Source organism: Lepisosteus platostomus, chromosome 11 (assembly GCF_059453375.1).
Source record: "Lepisosteus platostomus isolate fLepPlt1 chromosome 11, fLepPlt1.hap1, whole genome shotgun sequence".
Classification (NCBI taxonomy): domain Eukaryota; kingdom Metazoa; phylum Chordata; class Actinopteri; order Semionotiformes; family Lepisosteidae; genus Lepisosteus; species Lepisosteus platostomus.
Genome location: NC_142621.1, coordinates 5958064 through 5977210, shown reverse-complemented (window position 1 = coordinate 5977210; position 19147 = coordinate 5958064). Strand labels below are relative to the sequence as shown.

At 38.0% G+C, this 19147-nt stretch overlaps 1 protein-coding gene across 2 annotated transcripts in view; it reads left to right on the top strand.

Annotated features, from left to right (window-relative positions):
- Positions 1-19147, top strand: part of eif2b3 (eukaryotic translation initiation factor 2B, subunit 3 gamma) — a 35229-nt gene that overhangs the window by 2728 nt on the left and 13354 nt on the right. For both annotated transcript variants that reach the window (XM_088598116.1, XM_088598117.1), the window contains exons 3-6: positions 1348-1487; positions 5431-5590; positions 6092-6203; positions 16972-17061. In XM_088598116.1, coding sequence (XP_088454242.1) covers positions 1348-1487; positions 5431-5590; positions 6092-6203; positions 16972-17061 — 502 coding nt within the window. The remainder of the gene's footprint in view (positions 1-1347; positions 1488-5430; positions 5591-6091; positions 6204-16971; positions 17062-19147) is intronic.

Genomic DNA, 19147 nt, shown 5'->3' with positions numbered 1-19147 from the left:
TGCTGTACTTACTGGCAAGTTATATTTAACACATCAGGGATTTTGAATGTTGCCAACACTGCACAGCATTGTAGACAAGATTAATAACAGTCTTACATTTTCCAAATGCATTGTAAGGACCTATACAGTCTATTTTTACTTGCATATGAACAGTTAACAGCATTTGTTTTCATTCTTTGGTTTCTGCCTCTGAGCTGGCTGGCAGACATCCGGAACAAGGCAGTGAGACAAGGGTGCTGTAAATCAGGTTGTATTGAGATACCATTAGACAACTTTAAGCAGGCTCCATCTGCACTGAGACCCAGTTCTGATCAAATCATCTTGGGTGGCTTATAAATCAGGGAATATTGGGAGATTAATCATAAAGATATTTATGTGTTTAGGCAGTATGGAAGACCTGTCTCCCGAGGTCTCCCACAGTGCAGCTCAACTCGAAAGGGATGCCCCTTTCTGTCCAAAGTGTTACGTTTCATATCCATCTTGAAATCCCTGGGAACGCTGTTTTTGCTACTAACAACTACGTAATGTAAATGGTCTGTTCAATGTCATTTTTCTTTACTGTGATGATGCTGTGAGACTGCGGTTAGTGAGTTCAACTTGTATAGTCTGGTGAAAACGCGTCGGTTGATTTTTCAAGAAGAGTCTATGATGTAACAATTCCACCTTGATGTACTGTTCTAGATGTGTTTCTCACCTGTAGCTGCTGAGGTCACTGCAGTCATTTGTTTCTGAAACAAGTCATAGTTCAGTGAACAGTAGAATTTTGTTGGTACAAAAGTAGGAACCGTTGAGTGAATATGGCCCTTTTTAATTTGCTCTTTAATATGGTCTGACACGGTTATTAGTTTATTTTGATCAGAATCTTCAAATAATGGTATTTCTTTAATGTCAAACCCAAGTAATGTCATATTTAATTCATAGGATGACCCCTCTATTAATTCATGCACAAAGGCCTTTTTAAACTTTCTACAGGTATGTCTGCAGCAGATCTTTTTCTGTCTGCAGCATATCTATTGTGGAATAACCTTCTGTGTAACAATCCCCAGGCAGTTGCCCACATTTTGTCATCTTAGTTTTCAGCTTCACCCTGAATTGTAACCTACAATCCCCCCGCAACTCTTTCTGCAGTTAAAAGGAACAGATCTGGGATTGAAATGTCGTTGTTGACTTGTACACACATTTGCTATGAAATATAATTTCTGCTTTTCTCTTGTCTCTTTACTCCTCAAATCAAATTCTTACAAATGCTTTCAGGAATCTCGGGATAAAATCTGTAGAAATGTACAAAGTATATCATCAAACAGGACTGAAGCACTGTTCGCATGCTTTCATTCTTCCCCACCACAGAGGTCATTGTCATCACAACGAAGGAGGTTCAGAAGTGCCTGAGCTCTGAGACCAGGATGAAGCTGGATGTTGTGTGTATTCAGGAGGAAGCAGATATGGGTACAGCCGACGCCCTGCGCTATATTCATCAGAAGGTCAAGGTGAGGAATTTCATATATGTGTAGTTAATATATTTATTCCCATGTAAGGCCATTTGTCGTTCTTATTTACTGGCTCTGTCATAAAAGTCATTTTGGGTGAGAACTGCCTCAAGACAGGTAAACATCAGGCCACAACAACACACTGTGTTCCCTGCTGGGGAAGAATTTGACATTTGCCACAAGTGAAAATTTCAAAAACAAGAACTGCCTGTCACACAAACATTTTTGCAATCATAGTTCTTTACTCCTCTATAATGCATCATTGTATTAGGGTCAAACACGTATGATCCATGTTCTGACAGGCTTCAAGGAATGAGGCACTGGCCTGTAAAATTGTGGGCTATAAAAAAAAAAGTCTTAAAAGAAATATAGCATTGGATTTAAAGTGGGACACAGTCTAATCATTTCAGACCTCAGCTTGAGCCCGCCCCATATGTTTCAATAATTTGTGACATTGACATTTGGATCTATAAAATCCGTGCTAGGTACAAGGGCGAAAAGGAAGGCGATCTGTAAAGCTCACAAGCAAGTAGCAGTCATGGTCAGCACGGTTTTACTTGCAGCTTTACACATTGGCTGTGTTCAGAGCATTTGTACACGGGGAGCCCTGAATGAGCCCATAGAAATGGGGTGCCCTAGGTTTAACCTGGCCGCCGTATGGAAAGACTGAGGTCAGCAGGGCTATTGAAAAAGCAGATCCTGTGTGCTGCTGAGAGATCACTGATCCGTGCATTGCTGGCTGGCTGGCTGAATGAATCGGCTCATTTCACCTGTTGAAAACTCGGCTCCTTCTCCTGCTCTCCAAACATATGATGTCAGAACGTTCTGCGCTGTCCAACAAGTGGGTCACAGAATCCATACTGAAGTTGGCCAGGCCTGGAACACATGTGTTTAAGGAGAATGACATACTAGATCACCCCATCTTGGATCCTCCCACATCTTAGAATTGCCTATTTTATTCTGTCAAAAGTCAATAGATTTGGGAATTAAGCAATATTGGGTTATTCTGTGCGTTTTTAATTCTGTGATTTGTGTTGGTAAAAATCACATTTCATTTCAACAAAAGCTGCGAGGTGTATAATTTCAAGGTGATTATTGCTTCGAATGATCACTAGTAATAAAAGGTATTTGATTAAGGGAATAACTTGTGATAAGCTATGCCTTTTAATGCCGGATTGCTAGGTATGTTTAATTCACTTTAATGATGAGATGTACAGTAACTATGCCCAGTGTTAAATATTTATAATGGCATTGACTGTACAATTTATAGAATTCACTAATGGCGATTAGAGCTCCATGTGTAATAAGGACAATAATTCCTTTTCCGTGTGGCTCATTACTGTAGTTCTTACCACTAGATGTCTAAAGCAGTTTGCAGTCTTTTATTGGACACTTAACTCATTGAATAGATGGATCAAATAGTTTTACTTCTTCAGTTTTAAAATATGTAAATTTCAGTTTTTCTTCTGTAAGGGACAGTACATTACAAATTCATTTAATCCCAGGCTGTTTTCTGAAGGTTGTTAGACTTGAGAACAAAAAATATAGGAAGGCTGTTTCATACTGAAAAATTATGTTTGGTGAGAAAACACTAATATCCAAATGTATTAGAATTTAGTGAACTTTACAAAGATTGTAGCTGTCTGTGTTTGGCCATTTGGTAATTTTTCTAATTGAGTTTTGATTTTAATATTCCCTGACAACATTTTCTTGAATAAATGAAAGTGGATTCGCCAATAAAATGCAGCGTGCAGTTATTCAATATCCCCTGCTCCAACGAGAAGCCTTCAACTGTTGCAGTGATACTCTGGATGGCTATCATACTGGGATGGCAGAGTTGTAATGGGTGTGAATGCATGCATTCCTCTCTTAGTGTCTCCGATAGATGCTGTGCTCTCACAGGGTGGTCTCACCTGGCTGCACGGGGGCAGCAACTATCTGTCTGTGGGTGGGCTTTTTTTAAACCTGTTTAATATTTAGAGACAGCTTGGGAAAACTACTTTAAAGGTCCTAAAAATATGCAGGGCCATTTCTGTATATTTTCTTCAAAACGTTTGTGCATTTAGCTGCCTGATGTGAATGAATGGAGATTAGCTTTCTAAATCAGCATGGTATTTTGTCCCCCTTAAAGACACCGAGCTGTATGCAGCTATCCTTAGCAGCTATGGTAATTGTTTTAGTAGTTTCACTTAAAATGAACTTACCATTTTAGAATCTTCTCATTCATCCTCTCTTCCCACATAATCAAAATCTCCATTTTGAATCAGAATACAAACTTGAGTTTTTTTGATTCTGTATCAGTGTTGGATGATACCCAACTGTCCTTGTCATTTCCCAGGAACTGCTCATTTCTGTAGCCAGTATGCAAGTGTGTCTTATATGTTTTGTTTAGATCTGTTTTAAAGATACAGAGATGTTCATACAGAATTTGTCCTTTGTTCTTTAAAGCACAGCAGTATTTGCAATCATGCTGTCGTGCCTGCTTTTGGAATTCAGTTATTGGACATCTATCAGTGGCAAACCAAGACAGGGAAACCATCCATCTGTGGTTTGGACCTGCAGACTAACAACTTGCAAATAAGGGAAAAGCTCACAAAGTCACAACAATTGCTTTTATCCCCTGTTCTTAGTATGCGTTTATAAGCAGAGCCTTCAGAACGTGAACTGAGTGTCTCAGCTTCACCTCTCCCCAGGCCTCCCCAGCGAGTCTTTACAGAGCGAGGCTTTTTTTAATGGGCCCCACTACTCCACTGTGATGTTTATTTATTCATTGGGGCTAGATGGGCAGAGCAGATGGTAACCAGACATTTAAAACAGAAACAATGGTAAATGCACCGTAATTTATTGCTGTTATTCCCTTATAGTTCATGGAGTGCCTGTGTCTTTGCCAGTTTCTGACCCGTTTAAGCAAGAAACAAATTCATCATGCCGCTTTTTTCCCTGAAACATCTTCTTTGTGCCTGTTTCTGTTAAGCTGTTAAGTAAAATGCGCGTAAGCCCCTGATTCACAATCTTAACATTTCAATGTGATATTTAATATGCTCATCTTTTAAAGTTGGTTTTACGGTCATGAATATGCGGCTCCATTTGTGTATTAGCGTGCAGGAGTGCTACAGGCAAGTCAGATGTTGGGCTTAATGTGTGAATTGTGTGTGCACTGTTTTATATCGAATTGTCCGTCGGCGTCTGATTGTTGATTCATAATGAAATAAGTTGACAAAACTAGCTACTTTGAGGAAATTCCTGGTTCTTAAAAAACAAAGGAGATAGATGGTGCTGAATTATTTTTAAATTTATCTCTCCATTCCACATGGTTGTAATATTTTAATTAGTTACATCATATCATTTTAGTTTATTTCAAAACGTTAAATGTATGTCATGTAAATCTGATAAGTAAAGAGTCAAATGCTGTGGTACATTCTGAAGTATGTCGTTTAAAACTGAATAATCATTTTACCCAGCTGCTACCTTTAAATCCTCATTTTTGCCAAGACTAGCTTTGAAAGTTTGATCTTTGAAGTATCCACACAGGTATAAACCACATAGATTCAAATCAGCTGACATGGTGGCAGGGTTGCACAATTGAGTACTGAAAAAGCTTGTCTAACAGAACTTATGTTGGATGTTGAATGATGAACATTGAGAATTTATCTTGGTCCAACCTTTTCATGAAAAGTTCTTTACAAATGACAGAGCATCTACTTTTGTAAAAAAAAATCTATAATGAAGTGCCATCTTGAATAACAGCTTTTTTACTGGGTGCAGGGATATGAGGTTTTGATAATTTTAGTTTTTTTTTTTTAGTTTCATGCAAAAGTATGTACTTTGTGCAAAATTAATGTCAGAGTTCTTAGAAAAGGCAGAAAAATATCAAATACATTTGGTTTTTTCATGCTATGGAATTTAAGGTGTTAATGATCTTTTGTTCTCCATTTGTCTGCAGACAGATATTTTAGTTGTGAGCTGTGACTTGATCACTGATGCCGCCTTGCATGAAGTGGTTGACTTATTCCGAGCCCATGATGCCACACTGTCGATGCTGATGAGTAAAGCACATGAATTCACAGAAACTGTTCCTGGACAGAAAGGAAAGAAAAATACAGGTAATATTTTGTGTGGATCTTTTTTTTTTATTTTCACAGCCTACAAATATGAATACCCACTTGTACTTGTTGTCCTGCCCTTAAAATGTGCTTACTTTCAAGATTAGAAAATAAGTTTGTACTTCAGAGTGTTTACTTGCCTGTTTTTCAAACCACAACAGCTCTGAACTAGGGGATAAGTGTAGATAATAAGGAAATTGGGGATAATTGTTATACAGTTTATAGATTAAAGGCAATATTTAATTTTAAGATCCAAAGAAGTTAAACATAACTTTGTTAATTTTACTAAATGGCTTTAGAATCATGAAGATGTTCATGTCAGAGCTCAAGTTCGCAATTTCTTTCTTATCCTGAGTGGACACTACATGGTACCCCAGATTTCACTACTATTTAAAAAAATGCTTGTAAGAAATGTGTTGCATTAATTTTTTAAAATAATTTGGTTTTTACTCTGCTGTTTCCTGCCACGTGAAATGTAAATTGAACTGAATTTTCTTTTAGGGGAACAGAGGGATTTTGTTGGGGTTGACAACTCAGGACAAAGACTGCTCTTTATGGCCAATGAGGCAGATTTGGATGAGGATCTTGTTATCAGGAAATCCATCATACAAAAGTAAGTGTCTAAGGCACATCTTTTCCTATTTTGAAGATGACAGTAATTTGTCTTTTATTTTAGGACTGATAAAGGTACTTTTAATTTCACTAGATCTTTGTTTAAACAAGTGTGTATAACCGAATGGAAGTCCATTGTATGCCAAAAATATGTCAGAATTCAATAAAAAAATGTTTGGAGTGTGTACAGCTCATCTTACAATGACTATAATAAAAACAGTTAATTTGAACAGATTGTTCATTTGAACCTGCAGCTGACATTATGAAAGAGTTAAAAACTGAAGTACTGTAAATCATGTCTGTGAGTAAAGCAAGAGTAAAGCAACTTTATAAATAGAAGAGAATTACTTTGAAAACCTTTGGTGTGTTGGCGCACAACTTTTACAAGGATTGAGCTAAAGGTTTTGTTTGTGTGTCGCACAGATATAACCTCCAAGAAAACACAAGTTAATTTTATTACATTTGCAATGCCAAATGTAGACAACACTGCAGCTTTTTAGCACCCTGGGGGTTAATCAGAGTACAGGGATTTTGCTACAATGCAAATAAGACCTTGTGGGTGTTTTTGAGAATCCCATTAGAACAGTCCAGACACAAAAGCTTTGCAGTCCTGACCCTTTGTTGTTTGGGATTGCTAATAAAAACATAGTGGATCCACCCCAAGCTGTCATGAGACCAAAAATTATTCCATCAAGTGTTGGATTTGCTTCTGGTTTGGCTGTTGCAGACAGTTTTTCACTGGCAGGTATCCTGGAAATCTATTCCGCTGTGTGTGTTTTTGATCCAAAGAACTTTACTATAGAAATGATTTTTATTGTTACGCCCCTTGTTCCTTGTGCTTATCTCATGTTTTGTATCATGTGACTCCTGGCCTGGTACAGAGCATCCAAGATTATTCTCACATTGCATGTCCAAAAGTGCAGTGAATCATCCTTCTTTAAGAAAAAAAAACCCATTACCTTCAGCTGCAGTGTGCCACTTCAAAAGAGCACCTGACCCAAGAATATTTTTATTTGAGACTTCAAAGGCCCAAGTTAATGCATGCCTTTTTTTTAACACGAATAACTTGTCGTTTTCCATTTCCTAATATCTTGGTATATAATCGTGAACTGCAGCCTATAATGAGCTCTTTGTTGCCTTTACAGTACCTGTCACTGCCGAAATTGTGATTTATGCTGGAAATAAGTGTTAAGGTATGGTTAAAGAGGGGTAGTTCTCCGGGTCGTTAACACTGCTCTCATCTTTTCCCCTTTTTATGAAGTAAAGAGCACAATTAAAAATCTAGCATCTTAACAGAGGCCTTGTGTTCGGATGCGTGCTGCCTCTTGTACAAGCTGTCTGCTGTAGGGGCCGGAAGTGGCTGACTGAGCTGTCATCACCCCGGCAGAGTGAGGGCCTTGTGTGCTGACTTGGTGGGAGCCTGTAAATACTTCAGGGAACCAGACCCACTGTAAATTGTGGCCTTAAATAGGGAGCTGTGGCAGTTGTGAGCCTGGCTCTTCTCCACACACAGCATCACATGGGCCTTTCTTTCAGCTTAATGAGAGGTATCTGTGGATCCTTCTGTGATGAGAGGCAGTCCCCATTATCCCCTGGGGTTAGAGACGAGAAAGTTACGCTGTCGACAGGGGAATGTTCCCCCATTAGAACAATGCAAATATACAGAGGTCAGGACTGTAAGAGTGTAAACTTTGCCCATGCTACTTAAAGCAGGAGGTTCTCCCATAGGAATTAATGGAACAGAGTTGGGTTAGGGACCATAAATTAGACTGAGTGTTGCACTTGTCTGTACCCAAATACAGTATGGAGGGTTTCATTGTAAATCATTGCAAATCCAGGTTATGTTCCTAAATAATGTAATAATGTTACGCAGTGAAATGACTTGATGATCGTTGGGTGGGGTTAGTGCTGTATTGCATGGTGGCAAGAACTCAACTGTAATGTTCTGGCATAACAATTTCTGATCTAGGTCAAGTTTAAGGGCATTGTGTACGGGAAGAATTTTTAATGTTAGATTTAATGTTTTTAATTTTTCTGGAACAAAATTATCCATGAACCACCTGTGTCCCTGGCTTTTGATCACTTAAAAAATGATGCGGGTGTGGGGATTTTTAACTTTGAGCTCTTAATTTTATCAACACATAGCAACGTATAATGGATGACTTTATCTGGACCATAAATTTGAGGCAGGTAAAAATTCACTCTTTTCGAAATCAAAGAAATGCCTTAAATTAATCAAATCTGATTTTTTTCTTGACATTATAACTTTAACCCACTGCATGTTGATTCTGATACTCTCCCTTTTCCTGCAACATTTTTCTGCTTATTTGATGGGTTGTTTCAAGCAGCTTAGGGTTAAATGTATTCAAGCAACATATCTGACAAGATCTGGCTCATACTACTGTTATTTTAGAAGACATCTTTTTTGCCATTGTTTGTGTGGTTTAATCTGATATAAAGGCTCACCTCCAAAGGCTGTTTCCAAACAAAAGCCGGTTAATCTGAATCCAGTTTGATATTTCTCATATCTGAAAATAAAGAGAAGTTGGCTAGCTAGCAGGAGAATGAAGGGAGATCATTGAATTTTAGAATAGCAGAGAGCAGTAGCTAGTATTTCTATTATTATTTTGATATTGACCTGGTATTAAGCGGAGGAAATTCTGACAGCTTGTGGCTGCCTGCCATTAACCAGATGTAATGCCCAGCTAATGTTCAGTCCATGCTTCTGACTTAATAGTTATATGGTTTCACCTGGCAATGAGGCATGAGAGCATAAGAGGTTATAAATGAGAGTGGGCCATTTGGCCCATGTAGCTCTTTTAGTTGCTCGTAGGCAGTTGATCCTTTTAATTCTGCTGTTTCTTGAAAGAAAGCCAGGGTTGTTACTTTGACAAGGTTGGGTGGCTTGTTCCAGACTCCCTTAACCCTTTTTTAAGAACTGCTGGTCTCGGTTTTACAAGTATTTCCACATCGTTTCCACAAATGTCCTCCAGTTCACGTTTCATTGTTGATTCTGAAGAAGTCCATGTTAAAAAGTTGACTTTGAAAGTGCCTTTCAGATTTTGCAGGCTTGTATAAGGTCCACTCATAGCGCTCTCTGTTCAGTTGTATTAGCCTTTAGTTGTAGGATATATCTTTGAGCCTAGGGATGTATCTGGTTGCTTTTCTCTGGACTGATTCTAGGGTATAAAATAGCCTTTTTTGAATATGTTGATCATAAAGGTGCACGATATAAGTCTAACCGGTTTCAGATTTAACATAACACCCCTCGCTTTGAATTGTTTTTCATCACTTTTTTCATAGTGATGCTGATTCATCACGGTCAGTGTTCCTCGTCATACATCTATGGTGCCAAGAAAAGGTTAGATTGTCCCCTTTCACATATCCAAAGGATTTTTGCCTATATCCCATATGTTTGGAAGCTAAAATAATATTAGATCTTAATCTAAGTTCTAATAACAAATAGCACAAAACTTTATAATATTTTAATAATTGTTTGTGTGAGACAAAGTATTATTTGTGAACCTTAAGATTCGGTAAACTGGTGGCACATCCTACAACTGCAGTGACTTTAACGAAACGTTTAATGTAAAAGCTGGTAAGTTTGTCTCATCTTTGTAACTTCCTTGATGTTTGCTCTTGAGGGATGTGGTAGGATGCCACTTCCTGGGTAGACTGACTGTGGTCTTGATCTTTTTTTGTTTGTAGTTAATCTGCTTGATAGTGGATTGGTGGAACCCCAAAACCTTAGAAATGGTTTTTAACCATTTACGAATTGATGAGAATTAATAAGTCTTTTTCTGAGGTTTTCAGAAAGGTCCATAGATTGGAGCTTGACTTGGTTCCACATACCTGCTTGGTAACAACCAAACTCACAGTTTCTTATAATTATATAGTATTGAAAACACTAAATCAGTCCAGGAGCTTTGAGAAACTGATTACAATAACTGTTGTTATCCACATCTATGATTTCACTTTCAGCTGATGACATCCTTATTGGACATTCCCAATCTGTGCGTGAAAAATTAAAATCTCCCATGATTACCACTTCTTCCTTTGCACAGATGTTCCTTAATTCATAATGTTAAACTGCATTGTGATTAATAGATTAAATTAGTGGCGCCTAAAGAACTTCTAATCATCCCTCTCATTTGTTATCTGTCTGACCCTGGATGCATCAAGGTTGAGTTCCTGATCCTGCATGCTCTTTTTCATGTGTAATGCTTCACTTTCACCACTTCAGTCTTTCTTGTCACTCTGGAATACTGACTACCCATGGATGTTGTATTCTTTACCATTGCTCTGCATTTGCCATGCTTCAGTGATTCCAGTTATATGAGAATAGTGTACTATTGCAGGAGCCTCCGTTAATTGTATCTTGCCTCTAATACTTCAATATATTTGTGTAAGCATTAAATTACATGTATATGCCCTTCAAATAGTGATCGAGGTCACTATAGACCCTTGCCCCCAGCTGGCAGATGTCCACTGCATGTAGTTGTCCTCTTTTCTGCATGAATCTACACACTTCTATATAATAACTGCTATAGACTCTGTGTAAGAGATCTCAAACTGACTGAGGTGTCCAACGTTTTGACTACTAGAGTTGTTGTTACTACTATTATTGGTCTACAGATGATTTGTTCAATTACAATAAAGTATTGTTGGGTATTTATTTATAACATATGACAGGTGTTTTTTTCAGTAGAGTAGACAGCTCATAAACTAAAAACTAAAATGCTTTCTTGCAGCGTCTGTTTTGCTTTCTATCTGCCTCTTTACAACTCGTCTGAAGTTTGCATTACTTTTGAACAGTTTTGACCCATTTGGCTTTTTGTATAAACTGACTTTAGCTGTTTGTATCCATCTATTTATATAGACGGAGGTTGATGCAAAAAGAAAAAAGGCCAATAATACTGTCATCCCAAGAGAGTCTGGTTTGTAGTCACTTAAGAGGTGAATTAATGGACAAAGACATTCAAATAAAAAAAACATTTTAATAAAGTCATAATGAAATTAAATTATTGTAGTGCTGACTGCTGTTTTTGAACTGAAATTGAAGTTTACTTTGTTAGCCAAACATGTACTTTCAAATGTAATAAGACACTAGTAGTTTTATTAACATTAAGGAAAATATTATGCTTCTTGATTCTCCAAGAGATCTAATTTATTTCAGAAATGCTTCCTGTTAATATTTCTAATATGCCAAGGCAGGTTGTCTACTAGCGATTCCAGTAATAACACATAATCAGAAATTCTACCAGACAGGGCTTTCAGATTAAACTGAGCTTTAAAACTTTCTGGTGGCATGAAAGAATCATCATATTTCTTTGTGCTAATCATAAGGAACAAATCTTGATTGATATCATTGTAGTTTTTAGATGATGTAATCCAATTACCTTGTACGCCCAGATGCCAAAGCTAATAAATAAGTTGGAGCTTTTCTCACACTCTGTAAAGTTGCATTCTGTCAGTGTCCCTTATTGCTTCATTTTGGCTCTATGAACAGTTCAGAAAGCTGTTGTACCAATGAAACAAGAGCAAATGAAAATAGGTCGTCCTTGTTTTTGGTAAAGGCCAAACTTAGATCTGTTAAAGATTTATTTTCAGGACACAGAAGCCTAAAAGCTGAGTTGCTGGTAGGCGGTTTGTGATCCTCCTGGTGATTCTGCTTGGCGTTTCCACATGTTTGCAATTGAGCCCCTTGGCTGCAGACATGCTACACATGTGATATTAGTTGACCCTATAATTGATTTTACAGCTTGAAAGCTCCTGCAGATTTCTCTCACATATTATCTCCTATACTTTAGAGCTTGATTTATGGCAGAGTTTAGAAGTTTAATTCTTTAATTTTTGCTGTTTCTTTTATTCTTCTTGATATATGGCTCCCTGAACAAAGAGTGCAATCATCAGACATTGTGCACAGAGCTGTGGTCATGCTTTTCTAAAGGGCTTTTTTAGTCATAATTTTAAGGCCAAATTGACCTTTTATTCCAAAGTAATTCAAGAGATAACTTGTAATTCTGGAAGACAATCTTTCATTTTTCGCTTGTGTTTGTCTTTAAACACGTGTTATACATGTTAAACATGTTCTAAAAAATATTTTGAAATTAAAATTAAAAAATAAAAAGCTGGAAGTTAACATTTAAATCCTTTAATTATCCTTTAGATAATAAGTTGTTGGTGTGCTCGATTTTGTAGACACTTTTGCAAGTTAAATGTCTGCAGTGTCTGAGCATGTTACCAAACTACTATAGTGTGTTAAAACAGAAAACAACCTTATTCCAACTCATTAAGATCTGAGCTGTCATTGCATAGTTTTGTCAGTTTTGCCTTCTGAAGCAATAACGTGATACAATGTGGAGACAGTCAAGTAGAAATGCCTTGTTTATGTAGATTTCAAAAATGAAAAAATATTTTAAGTCTGAAATTCTAACAGTTACAATGTAGATTGAGTCACTCCGGAGAATGAAACAACACAACACACTATATTTAGATTTTTGTTTCAGATCATCTGTAGTAAAAAGAACAAATATTCTACTTCACTGCAGTTTGGTGGGTGACTAAGTTTTAAAACTTTTACTGCGCTACTGTTGACACAGCACAAGAAGGTGTGCCACAAAAGAAATGCTATTAGCTTCATCCCCTGTGAGTGCACCTCAACAATGCATTACCTCAGTGTAATGGGAATTTCATGTTTTAGGGGGTGGAGATGAGGATTTAGTCAGTCATTAAACAATTTGTGAGTCATCATCAAAACATTTTTGTAGAAAATGTTCTACAGAATTTAAGCAATGAACCTTTTTTATTAATTCTGTTCATTAATGCCTCATTTGTAGCATTTTTAATCTAATTTCTTTTTGATGTTTATATATCTCTCTTATATATAGCTTTGTTTTTCAAAGCTTTCAAATCAGACTGATTTTTTCATTTGAAATACAAATGATGCAGGTTTTGATTAGTATCTTTTACTTGTTAATTGTTTTTTCATCCTTTGGAGTTAAAAGCATGCTCTCACATTTATGTTGCTTTACTTTGTTACATCCATCGATTATTAGAAAGCCACTTATTCCTAGTCAAGCTCCAAGAAATGTAGTCCCAGAAATAGGAGCTCAAGGCAGGACTACTTCCTTAATAAGGCACTGGTCACAGGACATGCAGACACCCACACGCACACATGACTAATTAATCTGGCCAACATGTCTGCGGATAGGATGAGGAAATTGGAGCACCTGGAAAACATCCACAAGGACACAGGAAGAACATGCAGAAGGCTCCCCAGACTGTAGCAGAACCCAGGACTTAAAAGCTGTGAGGTAGCATTGCAACTGCTGTGATACTGAGCCACATTACTTTTGAGTTTCAGAGACGGAAAAATATTGCAAATATGTTTTAAGAGCGTTCAAACATTGTACCCAAAATCAATAATACAGATTCACTCAATGGAGTGTAATTGATATTTTTAGGCATTTAAAAATGAATAGGAAATAGAAATAGAAAAGTTCACATTTACTCAAAATCAAGCCTTTCGGTCTTTGACCACAAGCTTTTTCCTAGATTTCTGGAATGCGATTTTCACACAAAGCAATTGAGCAAAAATAACATCCCATTGTTTCAGACTGCAGAAAGTGTATGTGAATCATGCTGTTAGGAAGACGCTATGTTGCGAGTCATTTTTGATGCAGTTTGCAAGTAGCTGATTAGGCAATTGCTGTGGTTTTCCCCCGTTTTGTGATATAAAAAGTCAGTCAATAAAAAGCACCTGTTGCTGCAGGTCTGGCGAAGGCAGCTCTTCCGCAGCAGACACTTCCCATAAAACAGCTTTTATCGGTGGGTGTTCTGTTAGCCAAGCCACAGGTGCTGAGAGTCATGATGCAGAACTGTTAGGGGAGGATCATATAAATCAGTGTCAAGCATGTTTATCACTGCTTACCCATCCTTAAAGATGCAGTGGCCTTCTTTTTCTTGTTGTGCTTTTGGATACTGTGGATGGTTCCATATGTAACGCTGAATTTGTCGTCCTGATGTAATGAGATTTTAGGAAGAAAATTGAAAACCATAAACCTGCTTGCTGGATGAGCTGTTTCAAGTGAAACTCAGGGAAATTGTGGACAATACATATTTTACCAAAATGCAAAAGCTAAAACAAGTTTTCAGCACTGTGGCTCTTTTAGCATCCTGATTTCATTAATTCCTTCATACCAATCGAATGAATGGACTGCGTCTAAGGCCAGCTGCAAGATGACAGTTTACTTGTGGTTATTTTTTTGTTTTACTTTCTGTACCATTCATCTTGAGCATCTGGCTTTAAAATGTTTACAGGCAGTGCAGGTTTGTTTTTAGATGTTTTGCACTGCCTCTGTATTGGAGTGTAAAACCAGATCTTGCAATGTGTTACAGAAAAAAAAGAACAGCCTTTCTGAGCCATTTTCTGTCCCATCTTAAACACGGTAATATGAAGACATTATTATGCAAATTAATATTTTTAAAAAATCCATGTTACTGTTCCACTGCAGAAATGAAAACTTTAATTTTCAGATCGCTCCAGGACACTTTGCACTCTAGATCATAAGTCGCGGAATGCTAACAGAGTACATATAGGGTGAAGATGTTTGTTCACCTGTTCAAACAAATGTGCCATTAGAAATTTGTACCACAGACCATCGTAATTTGGCACTTATATAAGTGGAACCAGGAGGGACATTTCCAAGGCTAATGACAGGACACACCAGAGGGCACTGACCTTACATGTGTCCAATGGATTTGTTCTAATGGACACAGGTAGAACCTTCTGATTCTGCAATACTGTTGTTCACTGGGATATGTTCCCTGTTTCCCATTTGTGCAGTCACGAAGTTTCACTGCTGCACAGTACATGGTTTTCATAAAACAGTGCAGCGAGTTAGGCCAACACACTTTCTAAGCACTCAGCAAGAATGGAAATAAGTGGCGTATCTGTTTCTTCCTGGGAGATACTGTATGTGCTAAGAATACACCGTGGTATTGGGTGGGGGGTCAGAGGTCCTGGATGTTCTCCGTACCTGTTTGCTTTCTGTGAGATGTACAGACACCACATGTTGCACATGTGGAATTCATCAATGGGTGATGCAAAGTGCATAGGAATGTAAGGTTAACACCCTCAGCTGTGAATGCTTTATTCACTGGGTCAGTGCAGATTGCACCTCGCCCTGTACAGAACATTTAATACTTGTAACAGGTGAGCCATTAGTGCCTTCAAAAAATTGCATGATGTCAAATCAGCTAACATTCCTGACTTATCTCACTATAGCCCGACTTGTAAGAAAACATTCACCAGCCGGCTTCATTTAGTTGGATTATATGTGGGGAAGTAACCTAATATTGAACCCTGATTTTTGCTGCCCTGCATTTTCTTTTAGTTACTGTGATTTTTGTACATACTGTATATGTTCTCCCCCTGTTGACGTGAGTTTCCTCTAGGTGCTCCAGTTTCTCAGAGTTCAAAGACATGCTGGTAGGTTAAGTAACCTCTGGGGAAACCGGCCCTGGTGTGAGTGTGTGTTTCCGTGTGTGCCCTGTGATTTCCTGACGTCCCAGTCCGGGTGTATCCTGCGTTGCGCCCGTTGCTTGCCGGAATAGGCTCTGGCTCCACTGCAGTCCTGTACTTTATACAATGTTTAGTAATTGAATGGGTGGATTAGCTTGTGTACTAACTTCACAGTAATTGTTTCACAGGAAATGGAAATTGCAAACATTCATAAAGGTTTAGATTCAGCTATTTTTTTATTTCTTCCATATTATTGTTTTCTCTGCAGCTTCAGGGCCAAGTGAGTCTAGTGCTGTTAGCATTTTTGGGTGTCAAAGGGTAATGTAGGTGAAGTGTGTCATGGCTATTTGGTAAGCATTCCCTCGGCTGGAAGTAACAGTGAAGAGGTGGATGTATTTTTAACATTAACTCTACATCTTCTGCTGTAAATATACAAAAGTTGCTCATGATACAAGATGATTTGCATTTTTTTTTTAAAACTTGAAAACAAAATCTTATGGAACATGACACTCCAGCTCGGCCGTAATTCTTAAGCCAGGCTTTAGTCATGTGTCAGTCAGGTGAAAGGTTAGAGTGCACATTAATCATTGCAGGTGCTAGTGTCACCCGCTTTTTGGCTCTTCCGGAGCTACAAGGAAGAAATGACTGAACACTTGGACTGTGGCTTAACTCAGGTTAATTATACTGACCCTAGGCAGCTGTGAGTTGTTGCATGGGGGGGGGGGGGGGTCAGGGGTATGTGAGGGTTTCAGAACATTGTTGTGCCATTTGTAGGCTGTAAACCAATTGGGGGGTCTGTTGTTGGCGTTTGACCAGTTGTGAACAGTAGGCTAGCGAGCGTTGCTATGGCAGCTGTCTGGGGACAGGGGCCCTCTTGAGATTGGTGGTGGACAATAGACAGATACAGCAACATCCCTTTGCTTTTTCATAACAGATGTTCTCATAAAGTGCTTTACAGGGATCAAATAAAGAAGCACAAAGAAGGAAATTAAAGAGGACAAATAATGCAAAGCTGAAGTACAGCATTTAATTAGAATGCATCAGGATAAAAGAGAAAATATAAAAGTGTTTGGTTTTGCTAATATAATTTGGCCTGAAGCCTAGCTTTCTACTTTGGGAAGTCTTTGTTGTGTGTTTACAGAGTGTGGTGTTGTAATCACACATCCATGGCTTCAAGCAGAAGATTCTTTCTTCTTTTCGCCCCAATTGCAACTGTGAGCTGTTGTTTTCTCATTTTGTGTAGGCACCCAAGAATGCACATGAAAACTGGCCTTGTTGACGCACACCTGTACTGCCTAAAAAAGTCTGTGGTTGACTTCTTAGCTGACAACAAGTAAGTATTGACATTATACTTAAGCATCTTTTATAAGCATATCCCTGTTCTTTACTTTTGTGTTTATTTTCCCCCAGTGTTTTGTAGTTAAGGGTAGTATTTTCCACACATTGGAAAAACTACATTAATAAAATAAGGATTCCTTAAAAAGCTGCTTTGAAGGTGGAAAATTAGGATTACAGACTCACGTTGATGTGCTTCCCCTGGTCATGTTCTGTCATTCTGGGAAGCCTGCTTTGTAGGAACTATGTTGGCCTAATTTTTATGGGACTGGGGCAAATTCAAATCAAGCCCAACATATCAAGAGCGGATCATGAAATGATTGATTTTGTAAAGTCTACGCAGAATCTAAGCTTGTGAGTGTTTAATTTTTTGGGGGGGAAGAATGTCATGTTATGTGTGAGTTTAAACTACTCTGTGCATCATTTTATAGCTAGGTCATCTTCAGTTCATCACCAGCATGTATTTGTTTAGAACTATTTTGGCTGGGCTTTAAAAACCCTACAACATGGAAACCTATTTGTGACTGTCTTACCTGAAGGATTTACTTTTGTTATTCAAACAGCTTTGGCAGGTTGACACTGAGGTGCACCTCAGACATAACTGTTTATTTCTCCTTAAGCACCTTGCTTCCTGCCAGGTGTGAAAGTCTGTGTCTCAGAGAAAAGGAATGGAATGTGTCTAGAGTGACTCCTTTGACAACTCTGTAGACAGGCCTTTTTTTAAAGGAATGTTGAAACGTGACCACTTCATTAAAAAAATCTAATAAGGCTTAACTTCAGTTAGACACCTGTAAATACTCCATTGACGGAGTTAGAACAGGTAGGTAACAATATCCAAGATCTACATGCGTCATGCACACAAAGTAAAAATTTGGGCACTCTAAACTGCATTCTCTTTTATACTTCAAGGCAGACCCTGAAAAAACATTTAAATCACCTGCTCAATAAGGACTTTTTTTAACTCACCCTCTTAAAGATAAAATTTTATATTGACAGATAATGATGCCGAACCCTCCAATGTTTCATTAAAGCTCATAGTCATGAAAACATGAAATGAGAAAACTCTCTGTAAGCTTTTTCATCCATTCTGTCTAGGTTATTTTTAATTTTGCAGAAGTACTCAAGTCAAACTTACCATCTTTTTTAATAGTTGGGATAGAATGCAAATCTACTAATGTGTGCACACAGGGCAGGGCATTAAGTGATTTAACCCGTTTTTGGCACAGGAGTTCAAAGGTGCCATGTCAGAAATAAAAATGAATGTTAAATGCTCAACAGGGAGTAGTGAAAGAAAGTTGTCTCTGGTTTGTATCGCTGTTGGAGCTGTTGTGAAGATGTTTTTTTTTGCCTATAATCCTAGCCTTATGAAAAGTAATCCTTTAAAATCCGTATTGGCTACATTAAATTTGAAGCAACAGCAACAACGTTGCCAATGTGAGAAATATTGAAAAGGTTGTGTTGGTTTATTTTTTTCCAACCACTGGGTTAGTTTTGACATTCATACCTTGTAACGTGACATGAAATTGACTCATTGAGCCACATTGCTTTTGTCACTCTTAAAATGATTTTTGATGCGGCTGAGGAGATCACCCATGAAATAAGTAAGGAAGCAGGTCATTCACTCTTTTCGAAGTTGGCTTGTTCAGTGAGACGCGGAGCTGAAAGAATCGCTAATATTAAGAAACTATCTAAGAATCTAGTTAATATGGTATCTAGGAATCTGAAACTTCTCCAGGGCCTGGCTGTTTGGAGTAAAAGTAGATGTTTATTATTTCTGTACGGAAAATAACTGGATGTTTGATGATCACATTTCCTACATTTTGATGCGCTGGGTAAAGATTCCCTCGTTAGCAGGCGCAAAAGGTATTTTTTTTTATCCTTGTTGTTGTAGCTTAAACCTGTTCACATTTGCTGGCCCCCACATTCTTAAAATGACTTTGGAGTTCTGGAGACTTGCTCTGAATCTGAAACAGGGGCTAGTAATTGCTTCCACCCCTCTTATCCCTGCTCCCTTTGTGCTTGTTAAACTCACATTGTGGGAAATCCCAAACAGCCTCTTTAAGTGGCGTTGAAAATAAGCGCAG